At 38.8% G+C, this 27,195-nt stretch overlaps 1 protein-coding gene across 1 annotated transcript; it reads right to left on the bottom strand.

The window, feature by feature from the left end:
* Positions 1 to 741: 741 nt before the first annotated feature.
* On the bottom strand, positions 742 to 25,243 carry cspg4b (chondroitin sulfate proteoglycan 4b). The gene is given in 11 exon segments (XM_036598645.1): positions 742 to 3,537; positions 4,422 to 4,599; positions 4,969 to 5,141; positions 7,702 to 7,833; positions 8,910 to 9,108; positions 13,003 to 13,179; positions 13,633 to 14,100; positions 14,845 to 17,598; positions 17,600 to 18,418; positions 20,746 to 20,909; positions 25,046 to 25,243. Coding segments are annotated over 11 exon segments (7,164 nt in total). The 5' UTR covers positions 25,104 to 25,243; the 3' UTR covers positions 742 to 1,495.
* Positions 25,244 to 27,195: the final 1,952 nt, after the last annotated feature.

Raw genomic sequence — 27,195 nt, 5'->3', positions numbered from 1 at the left:
GTTTGCCTACGAAAAGAGCCCTAGGAAATACCAAACTTCTGTCTAAAGCAATTGTCACAGCAGCTACTTACATCTTGTTGTACATATTTTTGTAGGTATCTACAGCAATACTGTTATCAGCCAAATAATGACTCTGATATGTCTTTCAAAGTACAAAGAAACTGTTAGCAAGAATAAATAAGCCCCAATTTCTACCAAATTTATGCTGCGTTCATGACCAATATGAACTGGGAAGTTTCTGACTTCCAAGTAGGAGAAATCCATTTGAATGTCGACTGAACTCGTAACTCCCACTTGGAAAGTCAGAGGCCAGAGAGTCGCTGATCTGTGATTTCAATACAGAAGTGGATATAAAACAAGAAGTAACATTTTGGCACTATGTTAATGTTGAACTGCCGGCAGTAATGAAATATACATTTAATTCAAATGTAATTGCTTTTAAGAGTTTTTATAGGCATACAGTAGCCAAACAGGCCTTCGTTTTTTTTCCGACCTCAAATAACTGAAGTTGCACGATCAAGCTTGGAGGAGAGTGCTGACTGCCAATTCTGTTATGTCAGATTAAAGATGCTTGCATTGGCTAGCATCATGCTAAGTGTTGGGGGAGAGGGAGGTCAATTATGCTCTCCTGAACTTCTGGCCATGGATGGCTGTGGCATCGCTGGGGATCGAACTTGCGATCTCCTGATGATAGGGTCAGCGTTTAAGATGAATGCACCTGATAAGTAAAATGTCAAAAACCTCATATCCAAAAAAATGCAGTAACAGGGAACTTTTAAATTCTGAACAGCGAGCAGTTCCCCAAACTAAGCATTTCACTTAAAATGGGGAAGTGCCTGCCCCAAACAGAACAACTTTACACAGCTACAGTAACAAGCATATAAAGTACAATAACAACATTAAAGTAATGTTGCTTTGTGTAATGTCTTGCTCTGAAAATAGTAGTAATACAAGAGTATTACTATAAAAGTAGTAGTAATACAAGAGTATTACTATAAAAGTATAATAATTTGAGCCTCTTTTCCAGTGTAGGGCTCAACAGTTCTGAGTACGGAGAGCTCTCTCGCACTCTATTGGCATTTCCACTTGGATACGGTTTGATGTGGAATGCAAATCATGCCCATGCTCAGTTCAGTAGAACTGTTCAGGTGGGATAGCTTAGGCAATCACTGATCAGTTTTTATTTACATCACTTTTGTGATGCCCCATCTGGTGTCTTTTATTTTGCCTTTCAGTGCACACTGTCAGCTCCTACAATTCTTTATCTTTCATGCCATACATACATGGGATGCTGTTGCTGATGCACTGCCCCATGTCCTGTTATCACTGTAGCTTTTCTCAGGTACTTTTCTTGTCCTGAGTGTTGCACAAAAGATGGAAAAAGTAACCAGAACTGCTGACACAAGTCCATACAAGTGTGAACCAGCAAACATCATCATAGTAACCATTCAGCCCTGGAGTGAAAAAGGGGCTTTGGAAAGGGAACAGGGCCATTTTACACCCAGTACTGATTGTGCTGTAAGGTTGGGTTAGTGGTCCTGCAGAACTGTGAGGGTTCAAGCTCCTGGTCCTCGAAGGAACAAAGAGCCATAGACTGTCCATAGGCAGATTTTCCACTGCTTGTATGAAGTCTCATTTGAGCTGGACTACCATGGTTGGTTGGGCTGAGAGGGGTGACGGTCACTAAGGGAACTGTTGTACTCCGCTCTGGGCGGCCTTGATAGTATCCAATGTCAGGACAAGATGAAGAAACAGAGGCACTTTTCAAAGGTTTCTGTTTCTTCTGCTGGTTTCTCCTCAAGATAAGCACTAGCACCACCACAATTATGAGAAGTACTAGAGCAAGCAGCGGAAGAATGATGAGCATAGGGTTGGAGGAGCTGCCTTGGGGTGCTGACTCAACCCTCAGCGGAGTGTTCCTCATCGGAGTGACCTCCTGTCTGTGACCTGGTTTAGCGATAGTAGTGCCATGTGAGTCACTGCGGTTTGAGTTACCCCAGCGGTTGCGGCCTTTGAACTTGGTCACAGCTTTGGTCAACAGCTGCGTAGACTGAAGCAAAGGAGATGTGGAAAGCAGGGCAGAATTCATTACTGTTGTTTGGCTGGGTGAAACTGGACTAGTTGTGAAAGCTGGGACACCTGTTGTTGTCATGAGAGCAGGATCAAACGGGACAATGCTAAAAGTGAATTCTCCTATTGCAGGTTGAAGATTGTCAGCTTTTATGACAAATCTGAAGGAGTCATTCACCTCCTGAACTCCTGTAAGGTTTGCCTTAACCTCGATGGCCAATTTTCCTTGCTGCAGTTCACTAAAGGAAAATGTCCTGACAGGTTCTGCTTTTTTTACCTTGTTAGTCTCTATGCGTAAAATCTTGCCATACATTGGCGAGGATAAGATTTCAAACACTGGATCGCTACCACTTATCAAGGCAAGCTCAGAGGCATTTAGATAACCTGCCTTAAGCTTAACACGTTGTCCGTTTGGGATCCCTACACTTTTTGCATACCGAATTAAAGGCTTGACTGTGATATTAACTACTTGATCAGTCAGGTTGGTCTCTGATGTGAAGACATTGAACTCAAAACTATCATTAGAGGACACAGGATTGATCATGTGATAACTTAGTCTATGTGCTTGCAGATCCTCCTGATTAAAAGCAAAAACCTCTTCATTGTCCAACAGAAGAAGTTTACCATATCTAGGAGGCACAGTTATTTTATAGTGAATAGTGGTGTTTTTTCCATTGGTTACTGCAGCCAGATGTGAAGGAGTGAGATCCACTGATGTTTTGCCCTGTTCCAACACAATCTCTGTATGATTGATAAGAGAAATAGAAATCTGTATCACCTCCAAGTTAAAAAGTTTGTAAACTGGTCGGTGATGGCCATCAGTGACACTGAAGTAGAACACCCCAGACACAGGGCTGCCATCCTGGACAAACAATACTTCGCCATTGTTGATTTGGGCTTGGGAAAAGGCATCCACTGATGTATTCAAGCTTCCTGCAAGAGCAAGGTAGCCATTGGTGGGTCTACTGATCACAGAGTACAGGATTTCATCTGGAGGGTTGTCTAAGTCTGACACATTCAAGTTGCTGGGTCCAAGAGCTATAGTTTCCCCTTGGACCACCTTGAGGCTTGGGGCCTTAGTTTTTAGGATAGGTGGCTGATCATTCACTGGAGTGACAGTGATATTGAATGCCTCCTCTATGACTTCACTGTCATCTAATGGGCGCTGTGCAGGCTTGCTCTTCAGGTTAAGGAAAGCATCAAATACAAAGTGGTCATATGTTGTCTCAGAGTCATCATGCTGATAGGTGATTCCATACTTGTTCAGGATGAACTGAGAGAAGTAGGGCTTCTCCTTTGTGAGATTCCGTTCACCCACGACAATGATACCATGTTGTGGTAAAGTCTTCACCTGGTACCAGACATCATAAGAGTTGCGACGGGGCTCAGCCTCCTTGGTAAGGAGATTTGATGCATCCAGCATCGTCCTGTCAATGACAACTTTGTCTCCTTCTGTTACCACAGCACCTGGAACATCACCCATGCAAATTCTCAAATCAGACAAAACTAGCTTGAGGTAGTCACCATAGGTCTGCATAATATAGTACTGCGCAAAAGTAATTCATTTAAATGTCAGAAAAAAAAATTCAGTGTCAGGAAAAAACAGTAAACATGTTCAACAGAAAATTACACAGAAGCCTCCACAACTAAATATCACATTTTTCAGTATGTGGTATGTTCAGGCCTTGCCTTTATTACAGATTTCATCCTTATCAGGCAGCTTTATTTCAGTTCTTTCAAAGAAATCTGCAGAGATATTTTTCCTCTAAAGTTTAGCCTTAGATGTTGGCTGCATTTTTTGCTTCTCACAGTCTAAGCAATCACAGTTACAGATTGAGACTCATCAGTCCACAAAACCCTACTCATTTTAGATGTCCAGTTTGAAGCAAGAGTTCAGTCCCAGTTTTGGAACCTCCTAATTGTTCACCTATTTTTCACCTATGACTTTCCCCTTCCTTATGCAAGTGAATTGTCTGTTATCCTCAGAACTATCTCCTTTAGCCACTTTAGATGCGCGACATAATGTAATATCAGTGACACCTTTGGGAACAGCTTTTGTTTAAAGACACAGTTATAACTCGGTTTTATTAGGTGGCAGTAGGGTGTACAACAGTACAGAGTGGACACATTAAATACTGATGGATTTGAGATTATGTTTAGTTTCATAGGCTTTTGTGTAATACTCAGTTAAATATGTTTTCTGCTTTTTTCCTGACCCTGAAAATTTAATATCTGGAGCTTAATTGCAGTACTATATATTAACATTTGATGAGTGAATTTTCACATTTAGAATTTTCAGTAGGTTAACTGTATCTCAGAGGTAAGCTGACACTCACTCAAATGTTACATACCTGTGTTTTTAAGGAGAGAGCTTCGTTCAGGTCCAGCATGTTCATAAGAGATGTCAATATCAAACGTTTGAGCCTCAAGGCTGGCAGGAGGTGATGACACAGTGAATGTGAACTTGTCTAATGCTGCCCATCCCACAGAGTCTACATTTTGCTCATATGCCACTTCACCATCATCTAGCTGGAACCAATACAAATATTGCAGTTTAAACAATACCCATGAGCATAATTAATTGGCATAATTATAAAATATCAAACAAATAATATAATAATTAATATAATATAAACTCAAATAGTTCTATATATTTATTACACTGATAATGTTACTCTATTGCCCTAACCCAATATTATAGAATTCCACCTTTGGAGTACTGAACATGACATTAAAAGCAATTTTCTTAAAGCATTATTCACCCATCCCCCACAAGCTAATCAGAGGATGTACAGCATAGCCCTTCAGCTAGAGAGGCTCACAGAATGGAGACTAATTCATAATTTATTGCCTCACACTCTTTCAAGCAAATAGAGCATGAGGTTTTACAGCACTCACCATTTCTTGTGTGAAGGATGAAATCTCTGTTATGGACTTGTCTGCCTGCACATTCACTAGCTTTCCAAATTTTGGAGGGTTTACGACAGTAAAACGTATGGTGCGGTTGGCGTTGCCTTTATCGTCATTGGTTACTGCTTTGAGAACCTCTTTTGTAATGAGGGATGAAGAGCCTGGATTGGTAACAAGAGTAAACATTATCCTGGATAAGCTACAGATGTTAAAAATGCAGTCAAAACAACAGCAAACGTCTGGTACATGCTATAAACATAACCGCATTATTGTGTGCTTGGATGCTTTGATGTTTGACTGCTTTGGCTCTCTGTGGCAGCACCTTTTATATACTTGTGTACATCTGAGCTACAGATGGCTGGCAAAGTCAAACCTTCATGTTAATTAAGGCTTTGCTCCCTAGATGACAAGTACAGCTTCCAAAATACAAACAGTTTTAGTAAAATGAAGGGATCAGTTTGAGTATAAGAACCTGTTTCAGTTTTCCTCTTTAACACTTTTATGAATATGACCAAGGACAATTTAAACCGTGATAAAAGCCCAAAGACAACTTTAAACCCCAGTACTCCACAGTATCACAGGCACCTGAGAAAATGATATATAAAGTAATTTATCTGGGCAGTAAGAAAATGAATGCAACAGCTGGAGTGCACTGAGAAGTCAGGAACCAAATCTGTTCTTCTACTAACTGTATTCTTCTAAGCAGGCCCAGTAGACCTTAAGGTGGCATGATGACAAGAACTAAGTGACTCTGTAAGAGGGTTCATGACTGTGGCACTGATGGCAGGAGCTTCAGTCACAAAGACTGCTCAACTGACTAATATTTCAATAGAAACGGTGACTTAAGTGGCATCTGCAAAACAAGGTTAAACAAGGTTGGAAATTCTGGTTGAAAGCGCACATTCACTAAGCATAATGTTTGTTAGGAAAAACAGAAGAGCAAGTGTTCCTCAGATGACTGAGAATGTCAGCAAGAGATCAGACAAGAACAGTCTGTCCACTACACAGACAGAGATGTTACAGTAGAGTTGCACTGTATAAACCCTTTATTACACAGACAAATACACATTTGAGGTCAGCATTGCAAAAATCATGGACACGCGGATGTGGAAAAAAGTGATCTGGTCAGATGCTCCTTCATAATCCTTTATGGTTAAAAAAAACAAAACAAAACACAATATGAACTGTGCCATAACCTCTGCACTGGCCACAAGGTTTTACAGGTTTTAAGTAAGGTAATTTATCAAATATATACATTTTCAGAATTTCATGTAGTTTTAGACTCTTGTCTAAATTTGTCAATACCAACCATTTTTTTTCTTGTTGTATTGACATCACAACAATAAAGAACCTTTTTCTTCCTTTTTTTTGTTGTTGTAGTTGTCACTTCAAGTTGCAGTATTTTATATCATATTCTCAATGACAGTTTATCAGGCTTAAATATTGGTACAGATTTTCTTTGTTAGATATCAAATGAAATTCTCTGCCGACGTTCTGTTGTGCTCTTAGACATATTTCTCTCTCCATGAATGCCTTTTTTAGTGAAAAATGTAAAATTGTAACATTTTACTGTGTTGTACAGTATGTGATGCATTATTTCTAAAAAAGAAATCATGAATTGTACACTTATTAACATTTAAAAAAAACATTACCTTTGTGAAAGAAGAACTAGCATTGTGTATAGTGAACTTGTAAAGCACTTCCTGAGCCATAATAATGAGCATCATGTACTTTATTCTGGTCTGTCAAGGCCACACCATCCTACTTTCACTGAAATATAGTATTCTTCTAAATAAGCACTGTATATAAAAATAAATAAAAACACTGATACCACTGAGTATTGCAGTGCTGCAGGAAGTAGAGACACTAATGCATGTTCACAATGTTTTTGGGAGTTTTTTCGTTTGTTTTGTCTGTATAGACACTGACCCACATAACACAGGTGACTGTGGGAAAGTTGTGACCACAGCGACAGGGCATTCTATCCCAGGACACAATGTACGAGAGGGGGACGTGTCTGAGCAAACTGCCACTTAAGCAAAAAGTCATCAAATAACACCACACACGCAATAAAGTCGGTTTAGCCAGTAACGTAGCCTAGTAGCACCTAATACCAGACGATGCCTGAAAACCCATGTTGATTGCGCCAACAAGCCACTGCCAACTTATGTCAACAATACGGAAAGCAGGCACAACAGCTGTTATGCATATTGCCCCAGACAAAACAGTATGTGGGCAGCTGTTTTTAGCACTGGGTATTAAATCTGACATATGACTAACAGTTTCTAAATTGAGAAATCACAGTAGTCTTTTCAGCAAGGCTGTTTGCTAACATGTTACGCCAAGAGACACCCCTAAAATGGACATGGTCACATGGATTACAGGCTATTAAATGACTAAACAGTGTGTTAAATTAACAGCCCACAGTGAGATGTATGAATTAGCTACCAGAGGCTGACAAGACTGGCTTAGCTCAGACAAGGGACGTATCCTGTTGCCAACCATGAAGATGTGAACTAGCATGGACAAAGAAGTCTTATTGTTTAGTTACCAAAGCAGATGTAAACAAAGTATAAAAAATGAGGAAATATATAGTACATAATACTGTGCTACAGGGCAATTAGACAGCTCACATTAAGGCTATTTTTGTGACAAAGTGTGCTTCACCTTAATGAATTAGAGTAGATTATAAGGATTATCAGGAGCTTTACAACAAGTTACCTGGAAACACCTTGAGAGGGCCACTCCTTTCCAGACGTAGAATCAGTGCACGAGCTGTGACACTGAATATCTGCCGTGGAGCAAAGTTCACACCATCATTCACCTGGAAATTAAAGCCTCCAGCCATGGCTCCTATACAACACAACAAAGAATACAGTCCATGTTATCTTGCCCATGGAAACAGCTTGTCTTGCACTGTAGCATATGACATTTTATTGTTTCATTTACAATGCAAAATCTAATAAGTTTACTTTTATGTGTCTCAAAGCAAAAATATGATAAATTCTTAAGATCATATGGTGTGAATAGCTATTATAAATTTTAGACCTGTCTGTACTGCTGTCAGTTAAGGGAGTGCCTCTAAAATGGTGTGTAAAGAGCAGATTAGAGCTGGAGATTCCTATCTCAACTGTACATCTTTATCAGGGTTCAAATCATGACTTTTGACATCAAGTCATGAATGCATGGCACATATCACATTTTTGTGCTGATGTTCTTCAAGATACAGTTTAAAAAAGAACAACCATTGTCTGCTTTCTTGAGCAGCAGGCAGCATATTGTCTCTGTTGGAACAAAGCCTCCAAAATGGTAACATTCCTAACTTGTTATGGAAGTTAATGTAACAGGATTTTTTTCAAAACAATTTTGGACTTTTTTTTATTGGTCCATTCTGCTTCACAACACCAGAAAAAATACAATTCATTAAACTGTAGGCTTATTATTAAGTTATTAATCTTCGCTCCTAATTTAGTAACTTCTATAAGTAAGTAACTACGAGGAGTGTAACAATACAACATACAGCATTGTATTGAATGAGTCTCTCAATTCAATACGCACAGGTTTCGACCAATACAGACAAGAGCAAATGAAGTATAGTATAGTAGTTTAATACCGATTAACCTTCTTCTTAACCTCAAAATCGAGGGCAGGGAGGAAAGACCCTAATCGTAAGTGCATATTAACTCATGACTAATGCATTATTATTAAAAAATATAAAAACTGTAATTTTATAATGATGATTGGAAACATTAACATTTAAAAAAGGCATTTTTTCAGCCACTCCTTATTGCTCTACAAGTACATAGTACATAGCTACCCCAAGTAGCTACTAAGAACCTAGTGGAGAACTGACATCTTGATCTACATATTAGTCCTTGCAGTGTGCAATGTTATCATAATTGTCTCTAATAAATAGTGCATTGTCTTACCACTGTGTACAAATATCAGCTGGCCCTGGTCAATGTGTGCCTGAGTGAAATTCATGATTGGCTTGGTGGGGGCACTCTTCAAAGCCAGGTGACCATTACTTGGCTGAGTAGTGATGTAGTTTAGCTGATCTGATGCAGTATCATCATCCTCTGCATTCATATCTTCTGGTGTGATTTCTGTGACAGAGCCAACCCAAACCTGGACAAATGAACAGAAATATAGTGCATTATAGTGAGACTGCAGATCAAATCCAGTTTTAGACACTTTTGTATGCGGCCCTAGATAACATTAATATTTGATATGTGGCCATGTGACATAATAAGAACAACCAGATCACGATTGTTTTAGATATTTTTTACACTGCATATGCACACATCGCTGTCACTGTGGACAGTGTATAAGCAGAAGCTTTAATCCTCTGGGATCTGAGGGCATTTTATTGATTTGTGCATGCTTATGCTTTAAAGGCAAATTTAAGAATGATGAAAAAGTACATGCTTACTCATTGTGGCCTGTCTAAACTAAAGTGCAGTAAACCACAGTCCAGGCCCAGCGTCAAAGGGTAATTTAGTGGGGCAATGTCCCACCAACAAGTCATCATGCCCTACTAAATGCTTCTTTTTGTATATGGCTCTACAGCAGTGGGTGGCAAAAACAATCAAATTGAAACTAAACTTTGCGCGTGCTGTTTCTGCCAGCCGCTATAAAATGGTACATCATAGGGTTTGAATGGATTATTCTGTGTTGGTTGAATTTTAGTTGCTCTATATGTTTAGGGAAGATAACTTAGCTAAATGGGTGGACATACTTACCCGTTGGTCATTTGCTGTAAATGTGGCTCTCCTGTTAATTCTTTTTTGAACAATATGTGGACACTGGACTGTACATTTATGCACAGGCCAAAACAAGAAAAATGATGTCTACATTATATCATATTTAAAGCAAATCTGTCTCTGGCATGTATGAGGATTAAGCAGTTTGATACTATTTGAGGTGACACACACTTCATTACCCAAGTAGACAATACGTAAGTAGAGTTTTTTTTCTGGAATCGTTTTATCTTTTATCTTTTATAGGCCTCAAAAGTTCAATGAAACAAGACAGCATGTCATACTGAGCAAAAACCACGTTGTAGTCTGAACAAAAGCAACTACTAATGAAAATTCCATGTAGCTGTATTATTCACACGCTTTTGCAGTAACTGGTAAAGCTGTCTGTAGTTTCACATCTCTGTTTGAGATGACCATAGTGTGGCAGTGTGGCTGTATGTTATTCCTGGAAACATTGACTCAGCTAATCAGAGCACTGGTCACCATGGAAAATGATGATAAAGGACTCATAAAGCTTAAAATAAAAGCTCTTAGAGGCACACTCAGTAAAAGCACCATTTGACAGCTCTGTGGTGTCAGTTGTGGTTGGAGGGCTGTGAGCACAAGTGGAGGTTAGCAATGCTGCTGAGGTGCAAAACGATGTTGCATGGAAAGGTGTGCTGGCACGTATATGTATCAGAGAAGTTCAGGTTTCATCCTTCTAGACTAAGGCTGCTGTCACACAACAGAGGAGACAACAAGCATATCAAGAATAAACTGAGAAAAATGAGAAAAAAAAGCTCTTGGTTCGTGGCCAGAGACAAGAGGAACACTGATCTTCCCAGATGAGATGGCAGCTTTTCACCTCACACTTCCTTAAAGCTCTTGTATCAAGAGCGAGAGGTCATAATGTTCGCTCTTTCGCATGTCATAGCAGTCAGTGAAGCTGAGTGAAGTCCTGTGCTTTCAGGAAGCCACAACATCCTGTTAATCCGTGACTCAGAATACAAGACATATTTTGGTCATCTGTGTACGTATCTATTCCATGTGTCATGGATAAAGACATTGTGACTCAAAACTGAATTTCCATAGTAATTTCAAAAGTCAAAACCTTAATAGTACGTAGGGGAACTGATGTCATTTTTTCAGCGATTCAGTGATGTGAAAGAGCACTTTTGGTTCTCCAAATACTATTTTAGCTGATAGTTCTTAAAACTCCAATATAGTTCTAAAACTTTCAAAAGATGAAACCATCTTTTTTATCTTCTACCAAACTGGCATGTTGGCACCCTTCTTCTGGTCAGTCCTGTCCTTTGTACTGTCTACCACCAATGTGTCAAACACAAGGCCAGATCAGGCCCGTAGCATAATCCTATCTGTCCCATTTCACAACGTGCTACACTACAATCCCCAGCATGCACTACAGCACAATGCGTAATGTAATGTAATGTAGCCTATTGTACCCTTCATAATGTTGTATACTATAGCCTATTCATCTATTTATTTATTTATTTATTTACAACTCCATTTTCAAAAAAAGTCAGGGCGCTGCGCAGAATATAAATAAAAATAAAATTCAATGAGTGAATCTTTTAATGATATTATGTACCGTAGATGATGAAAGCAAAAGTTCTTTGCTGTTGTATGTTGAGAAATGTTATTCTTGAATTGTTGCACTATTTGATTGTGTAGTCTTTCACAGAGTGGTGAACCCCTCCTCCTCTTTACTTCTGAAAGACTCGGCCTCTCTGGGATGCTCTTTTTATACCCAATCATGTTACTGTTGCCAATTAACCACCAGGTGTTTTTTAAGCATTACACAACTTTACTAGCCTTTTGTTGCCCCCGTCCCAACTTTTTTGGAACGTGTTGCTGGCATCAAATTCAGAATGGACATATATTTAAAAAAAAAATCTCAGTTTCAACATTTGATATGTTGTCTTTGAAGCATTTTCACTTAAATATAGTGTTTAAATGATTTGCACATCATTGCATTTTGTTTTTATTTACAATTTTCACAGCGTCCCAACTTTTTGGGTTGTATTTAATTTTTGAATATTTCAAGTGTTCATTATGCAATATTTCAAGGTTAATTACAACTGCCTTTATTTTGATGTTGGTGTTTTGGCATATGTTGAATACACAATGACCAGCTCAGGTTATAGCAAAATGTTATTTAACAATCAAATAAAAACACAGATGTTCTCTGGCCCACAGATTTGTAGAGGTTTTTTAATATGGCCCTTTTAGCGGTTGAGTTTGACATCCCTGGTCTACCAGATAGAAGTGCTCATGTACTGGAGTTTCTTTGTTTCCTTTGCATATTCCCCAGCCCTCTTTGTCTAAAAATCTACACTATAGCATTTCCAAGTGGTGTAAATGCATGTATGTGTCTAGTTAATTATCTTGTGACATTCTGTTTGTGTACACTATGATTAACTGCAATTGTTTCTATTGTATACATTTTTTAACTAACCATAGATTATTTAGAATGATTATACAAAAGGAATGGGATGTTAAAGAGAACAAAAAAAATGAGCACTTGCATAATATCAACATAGCATGATAACTGATTACATCAGTTATTGGCCCAAGGCTCAGACCTATTGTAACACAGCAAATTTTGCTGTTCTCATGTCCTGTAATGTAGCCTGTTTCTCAAAAGCAGTTGTATTGAGCCCCCTTGTGGACACTTAAAATATGTACAAGAAACTGATATTTCACTCACTCACACCATTACAGAACTTTGTAGCAATTCAGTCTGTGGACTTTTTGAGCAACAAACATTCACATTAAACTCCAGCCACTGAGTAATCTACCGTAGTAAGCACATGTATTGCCTATGTTATTTTTCCCAAACTCAATGGATCTGTCAGCAGCCTAATCCTTATATTTAAAAGGACTTGCCAGTGGAATGCTTTGAGGAATCCAAAGCATTTGGGACAGAGAGCTGCATGACCTTTCTGAGTGCTCCTCAAATTAGAGCCATTTGCCATAATTAGAAAGATTCTTTGGTTTTAAAGGCTGCTCAAATTAGTGACTGGGTACACACAACCGCTCAACATGCCTGTTCTTGCAATCTGCATGTGAAATGCCCACAAAAACACACTATAACTGTCAGAAACCTCAAATAAGACCTTAACACACCCAGACTGTTTGCAATATATGAAGCAAAAAACTAAAAACACATGCTTGGCATACCCTGTCCAGCTCTTTGGTTGCCTGAGGTGACCTTCACGAGCCAGTATAAAAAGAAATAAATGTATAAATATTGTGCACTTACCCTGAGGACCTTGTTGGCTGTAATAACTGGAGGTTCGTCATTGATGGGTATGACCTGGATATACACTGTCCTGGGTGTACTGTGTTTTCGCAGGTCTGTGTCATTGGCTATGATAGTAAAGCGGTCCTCTAATGTCTCAGAGTTATCATGGACATAGTAGATAAGCTCCTGCTCCACCTGTGTAAGAGTAATGAAGAAAATGAGCCATAAGTATATGTGAAAATGGCTGAAACTGTACAAGTTGAAAAACAATAGGGACAAATTCATGTTACAATAATGAGTTTATTTCATTCTTCTCTGCAGTGTAGTTCATCCAGTTCATTCGACTACTGAAAGTATGGAATGTTTAACCAATCAGGCAATACTTAACCTACAGTGACTGAACAGTGTAATGTACAACTACTTGGTATGAAGATGGTTACCCATTAAGAGCTCTGTATTCACTTTGATTTTCATGTTGAAACTGCTACAGCACCATGCTAAAGACAGAGACCACCCTTCATTTCTTTAGTATAAAGTCTTATTAATTTAAGTATTTTGATCCTTTAGTTATAATCAAGTTAAAAACAATTGATCAAGATAGATTTAACTTATTATTTTATATGTGTCCTGTTAAAAAATTCAGCTTACCTGTTTCCAGGTGAAGTAGGTGGTGGGTATCCCTGGGAAACGAGAATTCTCAATGTGGCCATGCAAGGGTCCCTCTGACACATAGTATACAAAGTGGAGCCCTGAGAAATGCTGATTGCTGACCCTGATGGTCTTTTCTGTGAGTGCCTTGGATGCTCCTTCTTTCAGAGTGATATTGGAGACCTCAACTGGTATTAAGCGAGGGATGATATCCACAGTCAAAGTGATATCGCTAACGTCTGCAACACCGTTGCTGGCTTCCAAAATGAAAGAGTCATTCACCTGGTCAGGGACCATCTGTACATACTGGATGTTACCAGCATTGATGTCCTCTTGTGTAAAGTTCATCATGGGTTTCTCCTCAGATCCCTGGTACTGGTCATCAACAACACCACGCAGGTATCCATATGTGGGAGCAACTTTGACAGTAAAGATGATTTCTGAAGGCAAATTAGCTTCATGAGTGACCTGGAAAATAAAGTATGTGTTTTATTTTCACGGCAAACTAAGATAGTAATATACCAAAAACAAGCAATAACTGTTGTTATCTAATAGATTAGACGTTTAGTTCACACAAAATTAAATGTACAATTCAGTTTTTGAGATGTCAACAAAATCATTCAGAGTGGTTTGATGTGAAATGGTTCACTGTAGAGAAACTTACTCAGGTTTATTCACAATGGTAATGATAGGAACCAAGGGGCTGCAATGTCTACAGTGCAAATATAGCCATTTTTTTAACTATCCAAAATGACCAGTGAATACATTTTATGAGTGTTTGTATGTCATGTTGATGGTAAAATAATGATAAATCTAGAAAAAAATCTTTGGGGATTATTCTTCTTTATCCTTTATGTACCTCTCCAGTCTCCAACATGAGTGGCTTTTGAAAACCTTATTTAAAACTACCATAAACCAGTGTTTCATGTATCAGGCAGCATATTCATAATCATTTAGTTAAATAACTTTCTGTGAGGTAGCTCTCACAGGCATTAAAACACTTTGAATCACCATTCCTCTGAAAGATTCTGACTCGCTAAGTTTCTTTAGAATGGAGAGTTTCAAACCAAACCAGTCTGAAGGACCTTGTTTACATCCTAACTATATAATTGTGCAGGGATTAAGGAAAACAGTAGAATTCCCCTTTGACTGCCTGCATAAAAACAGCTCATGCTACTCTAATTCTAAATTACTGAAGTAATAATCATTTACCTCAAGTTTACTACGTTCAATCTTCACAGGTTTGCCCTCCTCTACCAGCAGTGTTTTGCTGTGAAGTATGACAGGTGGCCTTTGATGGCTTTCCAAGTACACTTTCACATTAATTCTGGCATCCAGACGCAAGCCTTTCGCTTTCACCACGACAGAGAAAAAGTCGGCCAAATTCTTGCTGTTGTCATGGCGATAAGACAGCAAAGCATTCTTAAGCTCATGCTGGGTGAACGATTCAATTTTCTTGTCTTTTAAAAACAGTCCACCGTGTTTTGGTGCGTCATGAATCTTGAATGTGGTTTCACTGTCTTCTCTGATATCCAAGTTTGTGACCACACTGAAGTTGGCACTGCTGAAAGTCTTGGCCTGCCCTTTTTGGACCAGCAGGCCTGTATTGTTATCAACCCTTAAATATGGGTCCTGAGCACTGATATCCAACAGAGAAGAGACATAGTGCTTGCCGTCTGAAACAAACAGCACGAAACGGCCAGAGCTCACGCCACGATGAATGAACAACACCCGTTTCTGTGCCAGATCCTCTTGGGTGAACTGGTAGAGCTTGTGAGAAGTGTCATTCACAAGCACCAGATCCCCCATAGGGATGCCACGGCGGGTGTAGACAAGCTGCCCGTCACTGAAGTCTGAGTCAGCATCGTGATAGCACAAGTCATCCAGGGTCAACAGCCTCCGTCCATCTCGGACAACCTGGAAAACTCTATCCACAATGCGAATAGGCTTTTCATCATTTACCAACTGTATTGAGATGTTGAACACACCTTCTTTGGACCCAACCTCATCTTCATTCACAGAGGTCTTAGCCGCTGGACTTGAAGAAGCTATAAATGTGAACTGGTCATGAGTCGTTTCACTATCGTCATGAACATACATAAGCCGCTCCTCTAAGATATCCTGATAGGTGAAAGAGATCAGTCTGTCATAACTCTCGGTTGAGTTTGAGAGGTTGATTCGCGCTAGTTTGCCATGTTTGGGGCTCTTGGTGACTGTGTAGTACATTTCTTTAGTGCTCAGAGTTTCAGCAAACAAGTCATCTTTGGTGATGAGTTTGCTCTCACCTTCGAGAACTGAAAGTCCATTGTTTCTTATGTAAATGCTGTTGATGTCTGCCTTGATATTTATCTTAAATACATGACTAGCTGAATGAGCATGTTTGGTGAACACCTGGAATTCAAAACTGTCAACTGTGTCCCCAAATGGTCTATCCACTAGTTGATACTCTACTTTCATATTTGTGATATCCATTTGACTAAAGGTGGAATTTTCCTCTAACTTCTCATCATTTAGTAAAATCATTCCTTTCTTTGTGGAAGACAGAAGCCTGAAATAAAGCTCAGCCTCAGTTACGGTCACACCTTGTGCTGTTGCATAGAGATGCTGTGAGTCTATTGCCACTCTTCTAATTTTGTCCATCTCAATTATTTCATTCCTTTCTACTGTGAAGTTTACCCATTTGATCTTTATGTTAAACACCAGCTGCTCTGTGGCTTTTGAAGCAATTGCGACTTTACACTTGAAGTGATCAGTAACATTACCTGACTGAACAGACTTAAAGGTGCTGAGATACCTCAGGCGGTCCTTCTCTAAAACCCTCTGAGAGAAAGAATTAGTGAACTTCCATTCTCCGCTTGAATGAAGCCTCTGGAGTTCACCAAACTTTGGTGGCTCAGTGACATCGTAACGAATGTCCACCAGTTGTTTCACCGCATTGGTCCGTACAGCTAATTGAGTAGTGCTTATTAGAGACATTTCTCCTTGAGTGACCTCCAGTCCAGTGTTGTTCATGATGCTGTATTCCAGTCCAGTGGCCATAATTCTAAGCACAACTGTGTTGCTAACTTTCTCTCCATCGCTAACTCTCAACACTATCCTTGAGTTTCTCACTCCAGTGTGGACATAGTTTATCTTTCCATCCTCCAGAGCAGAGTGAGGGAAGGAAGTAATAGCCTGACCTGGGTTATCTTCAGTTTCCAAAAACCCAGCGTCAGCATTAAGATTTCCCAATACAGAGTAGACCAAGTCTGTAACGTTGCTATCTACATCTGTGGCTTTCAATACATCTGTGGTTAGCTTCTTCCTAGAGTTCTCAAGCAGAATGAAGAGGTTCCCTTCAGGTAGGCTCAATTCAGGAGCATCATTGGTAGGTGTCACTGTAACATTGAATCTGTACAACTTATGTCCCTTCAGATAGCTTGGTGTCTCCTTTCTGCTGTTAGAGAAGATGGAGAACATGAAGTAGTCACGTGGGTCTTCAGAACCTCCGTGGATGTACATCACTCTGCCATGCCAAAGATCCAGCATGCTAAAAGTATTCTCCTCTTGCTCCTGGTCCACATCAAACCTAAGCTGACCATGCACTGGCTGCTCTTCAATTCTAAACATGATTTGAGACTGGCGAATACCAAGTTTCTTGAAGTCCAAGTTCACTTTTATATGTTTTGAATCCAAGGACGCACGGCCACCCTCTGGAACAACAAGGTTCCTAAGCTGCAGAAAATTTTGTCCATACTTCTTGACAAGACCCTTTGCAAGTGTGGACACATCTATAGGTGGTAATGGAGTGACAGAGCCAGCAAAGGTCTGAGGTATGGTAGCTGGGCTCAAAGTAGTAGTAATCTCAGGTTCTTTCTCTGGCTCACAACCAACAGAGATATCCTTAGTTACAACAGCATGTGGAAGCCCTGTTGGAACACCATTGACCTTGATATCGCTAAAGCATCCTTTGAAGGATCCACCCTTTAATGCGCTTTCCGGCAACTGAAGACAGGCCCACCTTTCTCACTTCAGAGCGAGTGCTATCATCAACCCCCCCAAGAAAAAGAAAACCTTTCAGCTGCAGGGCTTTTGATCTGGAGCTGATACTGGATTTCACAGTCTCTCCATCTACAGAAAGCTGTAAGCTTTTGGAAGTGAAGTAAAGTTTGACATTGTGCCACTTCTTGTCATTGACGAAAGTAAGAGAGCGCAGCTCCGTTTTCATTCCATCTCTCCCCACCATCGCAACTAGCAAGCCTTCATGAATCTCCATGGTAACAAAGTCCCCCTGTCGAGCAGAATTGTACATAATGATTCCCTCTTGAGCTGAGGTATGTACAGAGCACTCAAGAGTCCACTCTTGCTGTGCAGACCAAGGAGGAAGGGAGATGTATGCCCTGGAGCTGAAAAAGCTAATGGGATCCTCTTCATTAGCAAAAAACTGAGGACTGCATCCAAGGGAAACCTCATAGACATTCTTCAATCCAGAGTAGGACCTAAGTGATGACAGGAGGTTGTGTTCATTAAATAGCACTTCATCAAGGCAACCGCGGAAGCCAGTAAGATCACTAGGAAGATAGACCTTATCTAAGCCTCCTGTCCCACCAACATATAGGCCATCCTTGATATTCAGCTCTTGCTGTGAGCCTGGTAGTCTCTGGCTGGTCTGAAAATGCTTGTCAACAGTTAGGCTCACATTATTCCGGTCATGGACAAGATCTACTGTGTGCCAAGCCAAATCATTCAGGGGGTTCCCTCTGTCTGAGTGCAGGATCCGCTCTCCAGAGCCAAGATCCAACTTTGCCTATGGGTGAAAATCAAACTACTGTTAGAGAAAGCTTTCCTGCGTAAACGAGCATATCTAAAAACTACAGACAGATAATGTTACTTATAATAGTGTTCTTAAACCATATACACTATTTAAAACGTATATAGTATATAAAACAAATTCAGTTAAACATGAAGTACTGTGCAAAATTCTTTTAAGCACACCATTTAAAACAATTTGTCTTGACAGTGTCTTTTTGCTTGTAAAAACACCACATCTCATTATATATCAAGTCCAAATAAACATGAATACAGTAATAAGAATTTGTTGTAACTGATATTCAGTAAGCTAATTTGAAGAACAGTTTGAAGAAAGTAGGCTCCAGATGTATCCTTGATGACCTCAGCCATCACACAGATTTACTAAATTCCATCACCAGCACACCTGATTTAATATAATGAAGTACTGCTTAGCCAAAACAAGTATTAGAAGATTGCCACAATTAATGCTGGGCTTCCTCAAAGAAGGGTTTGGAAATTATTGAGCAAACGCTTTGACCTACATATAATCACTACTTACTACACTAATGTTTGTATTTGTATTTATTCTAATATTTGTGTTTTTCTGAGCCAATAAATCCTTACTGACCAAAAAATAGTTTTTAAAACTTGATTTTTCTCGTCTAAAACATTTACACAGTACTGTATAGAACCTTAAATACTCGTTGGCCACTTTATTAGGTACATTTACCTTCTATATGCACTCTTTGTTCATTTGGTCAGGTCCACTTACCATATAGGTGTATTTTGTAGTTTCACAATTACAGATTGTAGACTCTAGGTTTATCTGCAGAATTTGCTAACCAGTGTCGCTGCAGTGCTGAGAATGATCCACCACCCAAATAATACCTGCTCTGTGATGGTCATGATTGGGGTAAAGGGGGGCTAACAATTTATGCAGAGAAACAGAGGGACTACAGTCTGTAATTGCAGAACTACAAAGTAGTGGTGTATGATGTCATGTGCTATCAGAGTCATATAGCTTTTTTGCTTAAAAAAAATATCAGCATCAGACAGATGTTTAAATTTGGCTGATAATTCAAACCAACATTTGATGATGCATTTATTGTCCTCAGGAGGAGCAGAAGATTTAGGCAACAGTGGACTACAGTGCTAAAATATCTGCATTTTACTGAATTTATAAGCCTCTACAAATGTTACATTTCTATGTAATGCTAATACAATTTCTACATTTTATAAATGTTGTATTGGCAGATATGTACAAAAAAATACAGGATATAGCACAGGCCCATAATTCCCATATTGGTACGCCCCTACTACAAATCGCACCTATCTGGTAGGTGGCCCTGATTAAACGGACAATGTAGATACAAGCTAGGCGGACCCAAAAGTCCAAAGTGTATATTTTGAATGATGTAGTCAGCACTCAGGCATAACAAGGAACACAATTTGTCCTGTAGATCTGAATAAGTATGCCATACCAGAGTACAGTTGGGACAGACTTGTCAAGGCTTGTTGAATAGCTGTAAGCTTTTGTAAAGGGCAAGCAATGCCAAATTCTGATGCACACAAAGGCAAAGGAGATTCCAGATGAGTAATAATTAAGAGTAAATTCCGTTTTACATCCTGCGATGGTCCACGTGAGGAGCTTCTCACTTGACCAAATGCATAAAAGGCTAAAATCATTGGTCCTTTGGACTGCCTCGCCCCAGGATAACTTCCAGTACAGAGACTGTCCCATGACTGACACTAAGAATAAACATAACTAAAATCCTTTTTGTACACTTCTGTGTTACGAAAGCTCCTCTGCTTCTGCGTTTGTTCTGCTGATTTCATCTGACACTGCTAGAGTAGGCAACCTTTATGAGGGCCTCAGAAGCAAGTCTTCCAGCACTAAATGTATCTTATTCTCTGACGATGCCATCATAGCTCACATTCTTCAGTGCCTGAAATAGTGCAGCCACCATGTTGCTAATATAAACCTTATAACCTAATGCAAGACTTGACAACAGATGTGGAATAACCACATTTAAAATCATGCATAACATATAGATTTCAGGTACAATCATTGCAATAAAATTTATTGTGTTGCTCTGCTGCTATTTCTTTTTAGTACTGATAATGGCCTTCAGTAATTCTTTCTTTGACCTGCACTACAGCAGAACATCTGACTGCACCTCAAACAGAGTAAATCCACCTTCAGGTTTCCTGAGCTGAACACCCACTTGAATATCTCTAATAAGCTGTAAGAAACTGACTCATGCCCTCCAGCAGCTGTAAAGTTGTGGATCTAAAACAGCGCCAGTGGTGCTGTCTGTGAGGTCAGAGCTATTTAAGACTTGCCTGTAATCGTCCGGAGGTCAGCTCCAGCAGCAGGTAACTGTTCTGCCCTGCGGCCAGGAAGAGCACACCCCTCTGGCTGGAGGTGCGGAAGCGGACATGGAGCGTGTTATGTCTAGAAGACTCTGTTGCCTTTAACTGCACAAATCCATCACCATAGAAGGAAGCTGCGGGACAAAAAATCAGCTGCTTATTTTATGGCATCATACAGTAAATAGAAAAGACAACATTCAGCCCTTAAACTGTATAGCTCATTTTTGAGTTATTGATTGTATTTTCCATCTTTTGGCCAATTATTCACTACTGACTATTAATTATTTAGTAACTACTATAGCACTACTAAGTTGTAAACTAATGAGAGTAAGGATTGCAGGGTAGCAAACAGTATTTTGCTTTAAATGTTTTAAGAGGCAATTTTGAAGTGTCAGTTGTTTTATCAGCATGATCACCCTGATTTATTACAGTACTCTGCAAACACCAGAGACCACCCTCCATTTATTTATGTTTCAGTCAAAACAGCCATTAAGTACAAGTTATTCATTTTTCAGTATTTACCTCTGAATGCAGCTGAGATAAAGGCAAAGAGTGGACATACAAAATATTCAAAAACAAATATATATATATATATATATATATATATATATATATATATATATATATGTGTGTGTATAGTGTTTGAGGCATCTGTGTAAATTTCTGTTAATTGTATATTTCCTGCTTTATTTCCTCATGCTAATAATTAATATCTCAATGGGCCTCTTGACTGAAAATTATATTATAAGCATATAAGTTCAATTAACTACATTTTACTTCTGTTTTAAGGGGTATTTTTTGTCTTTGGTCATTTCTGACAAAGTCTAGTGTTTAAAGTTTAAAGGATTCAATTCCATTACTGCTGTGAACGATAATGAAATACAACATTGCAATCAATAAAATGTAAATCATACACCTTTTTCATGATTGCCAAACATTTTTTTATTAACAAAGTACTCTTCAATGTCAATGATATGAGATTTTGTTTAATTAGCTACTGTCTTCGTGTCTAATGCTTCATTTAGAGCCTCTTGGACAACAAAACTGGACTGGTTGAATACTCGTATATATATTGTTGATCTCTGGATTGCTCTGAAGTAGTGTGTTTTGTATTTGGAGTGAGAGTAACTTTTTAATTTTGAAGCTGAATCTGGAGCCCATTTGAAAGTTGACTGCGTTCGCTTCAAACTGCGCTTAATGCTACAAGCCTGGCGGCACCATAAAGGGCATATGCTATATACTCATGCATGCACTGGCATGCTTTGTCCTGACGGCACCCTGTTCCCAGCATAAAAGACTGACCTGGCCACATGCTCTTGGCCCTGTTGTTCATGAAGAGCCTTGGTTGCAGCTGTTTTCTTCTGTGCCACAATGCATAGCCCTGTAATCTCCATAATGTGTTCTGCACTCTCATTTAGCTCTCTGAAAATGTGCTTAAACATTGCTTAAACCTCAGCACTTAAACACTCCAGGAACCTCTTAATTAATGGGTTGGTTACCTGTATCATTTCATGTAGCATCAAACTGTAAAACTATGTATAGTCATGACTGTACTGTACTGTTATATGCTTCCTTCAAAGCGTCCACATCATGGAAAAAACAATTTCCCACACTTTTCTGAAATAAAGGTGTATGATGTAGCATGTAAACACTACTATATATGGAACTAAAAAGCAAAAAGAGCCCATCTTGAATTCACTGTGTTTGCAAAGTCACGAAAACCATCAAATTTCAATACAGTTTAGCCCCGCTCATCAACACGTATGTTATAAGGGGTGTTTCAGCTTGAACTGCTTTTTGATTGAGGCACAGTACAGGGAGAGGTAGGAAAACATGTCATGTAAAATGAAATATGAAAAAAAATACATAAGAACTGTCTGGCCTATAAATACTAAATTTATCACCAAGACTGTATGATGCATTTAGATATTATGCCTTGAAATACAGATGGCAAACTATTATGTGCCATATATGTTAATTGTTATTTAAATATTGGCCTTTGAAATATTAATATTAAAAAAGGCTGCAACCTGCAAATAAGCCCTCTAACCCATCGCAATGTTTCTTTGTTTCAATGCCTCTTTTGTGTTCTTTTGTGTAAACCAACAAAAGTAAATTATTTTGGTAAAAAAAATAATGCAGTCCAATTTTTAACCACGAAACATTACTGATTCATGAATGTGTTTAAATAAATTCCAAGTCACTCTGAGATCATAACATGCAGCAAAATAATCAAAACTTATATGTTGTCCATATCGTGCAGCCCTTGTGCAAACCACTGTGCCAAATAGGTTGTTTCTGGGAGAATGAAAGCCTTAGAGACAGCGAAGTCGGGTCAGTCGTCAAGAATACAGGGCTTGTCATGTCATCACATAAGAGATTAGAGCCTCTATCTGACATTGTGGTGACTGTGTGTGCACTAAGGTCTGTCCAGCTGTAGGCAAAGCATCTGAAATATGTGAATTAGGCAAGTGATATAAAATCTGAATATCATGATAACTACCTACATTTTAGCATACACAATACTGTATAAAAACCTTGCTTCTATAAGACAAACATACATGTACTGTGCTGAATGTCTTTTTTATTAGCAATGCTGTGGTGGTAGTGCCCATACATTGTATTGTATGTCCGCTATGGGACTTTGTAGGCTGTAATGCCGCAGCAGCCTTCATTAATTTATGGAATTCTGTTTTTTTTTTGGTGTTAATGTCATTGGCAAAACTGCAACTTGTTTGCCTAAAATCTAGTGACACTGTTTTAAAGTACCCACAATAACATTATCATGTGTTGAATATCACTCCATATTATATTACTGAATATAAGCACATGTCTAATGTGAAATTAATCTTACACTTGACAAAGAGTGATATTTTATTGGTAAGTTCACAATATTAATTACATGTAGATCATATTTAGACCCAACAGACCTCAGAGATCATCTACATATTACTGATAACATTAGTTAATTAGATTTATCTGGATCTTTATAAACAGGGAATAGATTTTGCTCCCCAGGGGCAATAAATGATGCCATATAGCGATACTACATCCTAATGTTTAAATAAAAGTAATGTGAAGTGAGCACTGCCTTTTCGGACTATGCAGTTATGGATTAGGCCTTTATAATGCAGTTACTCATAGATAATAACACAGAATGCATTGCAGTTCATAATTTCCCATAATTTCAAGGGACTGTTTTACTGGACTTCATCTTTAATTATCACATTTCTTAAATATGTTCACGCTTGTTTTGATGAGGTGAATCTTCTTTGTGTGAGTTCAGTGCAGACAGGCTGTTATCAGATAGTCTGGATACAACAATGAGAAGTCTGGACAAATTAAGCTCACAGATGTGAGAGAACAGGCTATAGGAAAGATTCAGCAGCAATGGGCTGTATCTTAAAATCATTTATAAAAAGATGGTTCTTCAAGCGTTCTTTAGTAAAGAGAAAGGTTCTTTTTAGAACCATGAATTCAACACAGAACCATTTCAGGTTTGGTGAAATGATTCTTCAGATTGATGGAGAATGTGTTGAATACAGTTCTGTATATCCTTTTCGAAAATGGGTCTATATAACACCAAAAGGGGTTCCTCTATTGTTATGATTTAAAGCTTGTAACAACAGAAGAGCCCTTTTTGGTTGAAAAAGGTTATATGTATAGAACTATATACAACACGTTCTCCATCAGTCTGAATTTTCACCATGCAAAGAACCATTTAAGCAAGAATAAATAGAACCATTGGCATTTACTTAAGAACCCTTGAAAAACCATCTTTTTTCAGAGGTCCCAAACAACAGCTTACTTTAGGACAGTTAATCCAAAAAGGCTAACTAGCTGATAGGCAAACATAAGGTTTGCCTGAATTTCCCTGATTCAGATGTGTTCCCAGTTCCACATAAATAAAATAAAACATATATTAAACTATCACAAATGTTGAAACAATTATTAAAAGCAAGTAACAGCAATAATTTTGTTGCTACAGTGTGTCTTATTCACGTGTGCCGATGTCCACACTGGAAGCGTGCAAATTCAGTTTTCCAGAGTTTCAGATAATCTCTACACTCTCACCAGCCTAAACAACGACTCTGACTCTGAGGGCGAGAAGAATAAAAGATTAAAGCGTTCGTCTGACTTTTCCTGAAGTTGCTAAAACAAACGAACAAACCAGGAATGCAAACAGGGGCACATTCACAGAGACGGGTCGCCTCTTTGTGTGGTTTGTGGAGATTTGAGGAAAGTTTGAAGAACTCGTAGGTGAACTCACCTCCCTGTGTCACTCCGACGAAGAGCGCGAGCAGCCCGTACAGAAACAGACTCTTCATCTTTCACACCCGTTAGAGACTCTGTTCTACTCCGGTTCGGTGCTGTATTCCTCACGGGGTCGAGCCATTTTCTCTGCAGGCTAGTGGAGCCCTGAACTCTCCGCTCTCAGCTCCATTAACAAACTCCGCTTCACTCCTTCACTCCCTTCAGAGGAGGTTTGTGCGGTAGCCCCGCCCGCCCGAGATTTGTCCCGCCCCTAATCAGAACTGCGCCTGCGCGCTCCTGCTTCAAGAAAACACAAACTTTTGTCTTGGTGGGCTCAGGCGCAACGTTTGTGGTGGGCCGAAGAACAAAAACGCAAAATACAAACAAAACAAATAAAATTGAATATAATAAAATACAAATAAAGAAGGTTCAGGTAGATTTGAGTAGGTTTGACCTTGAGTTTTTAATATTGTGTTTTATAACATTACATTACAACATGTTCTGTTACTAAAATACTACAAAAATACAATTCTAAATGAAAATAACCCTGCTAAAAATGACGATTAGAAATCATTAGGATTGAAACACAATGGTTTTGCTTTGTAAGGGGAACTGGCTGTCCAATAGAGACCAATAGCTTCGTGTAGAATCCTTTTAGATCCCATTAGGAAACCATCAAATGCATTTAGAATCAGCAATTGGTCATGTGTTAAACCATTAGGATCCTTGACATAACAAATTTAAAAAGCCAAAACACTTTACAAAACCTTTAGGAACCTTTAGGTTTCTATGTTTTTTTTCAGCAGGGAATAATTGAATGAGTTATATATAGCATAAAATATGTTTGTTCTTTCATTTGGAGAGGGGGTGGGGTTTTCTGGTGGGCCAAATCAAATGTCTTCATGGACTACTTTGACCATCCCTGTCCTAAGGTTTGTAGACACCTGATTATCCAAAGTCATGAAATTAAAGGTTTTAAATGGGAGTTTGTTTCCCCTTGGCTGCAGTAACAGCCTCTACTCTTCTGAAAAGACTTTACAATAAAATCCTCACCGCAATCTTCCCACATATGCTGTAACAACATTGGCCACAAGCGCATGAGGTCAGGTACTGATGTTGGATCATTAGTCCAGTTATCCCCCTAAAGTCCCAGGGTTATTACATAGTAAGGCTTACTGATTAATAACAACAGGGGTGTCAGTGTAAACTGGCTAAGATATTCTTAGGTTAAAGAAGTGTGTAATAAAAATTTGTGCCCAACTTTTGGGTCCTGGCCATTTAAGGGGTTTACTACTGGGTGGGTAGAGGGAGGCAAACTCACTGGGGCCCAACTGGGCTTCCAAAAATCTTTATTGGGCCCCTCATATAGGCTACTGACACAATTGTAAAACCATGATTCACAGAAGGATTTCCTGAAAGAGCAATCCAGGCTAAAACTGATATTCAATATGTTTTTGCACCCCTCAACCTCATTGGTTTCACAGAATTTACAAATTGATATAGTTTGAAATTCTGGCAAGATTTCTCAAGATATATAATTGACAATATTGTAGTTCTCTGTACTTTTTAAAATTGTGTTGTTTGGATTCATTGATTTTGTAATAAAAATAATTATCAGCTCTATCTTATTAATTTATTGTTTTTTCTTGCTAAATTCTATGTGCACAAATGCAAGTTTAGTAAAAATTGTCTGTTTTCTCAATCTTGGAGTCTAAACACTATTCGTTGGCAATAGAAAACTCAAATAACCAAAAGCTATCAAAACAGTTTCCATCTGTAATACATACAGTGTTTTCACTTAATGCATACATGTATTGCCTCTTCTCCCCCTAGCAAATGGTGTCTCTCTATTTATCTCTTATACATATTTCCTTGGGCTTCTCTGTATTCTTGTTGATATAACTCAAAAAGTTAAATAGTACTTAAAAATTTTCCACCTCTCGCAGTCTGATCAGATGGGTTTTAGGCCAGTAAGTCTGACAAAACAAAAAGTGAAAAATAAATCTTAGCACAGAAGAATTATTTATTTTATGCCAATTCGCCATAGGTTATGTGGTGTTTATCAGACTAGATGTGTGAGATTAGATGTCCCATATCCCAGCCTTAGATGTTCTAACAGTCTACACACAGAGTGATCCTACTGCACATGAGCATCTCATTAGGAAA

Source organism: Colossoma macropomum, unplaced genomic scaffold (genome assembly GCF_904425465.1).
Source record: "Colossoma macropomum unplaced genomic scaffold, Colossoma_macropomum, whole genome shotgun sequence".
NCBI lineage: Eukaryota > Metazoa > Chordata > Actinopteri > Characiformes > Serrasalmidae > Colossoma > Colossoma macropomum.
Note: the sequence above shows the minus strand (reverse complement) of the source record. Positions and strands in the feature narration are given on the sequence as shown.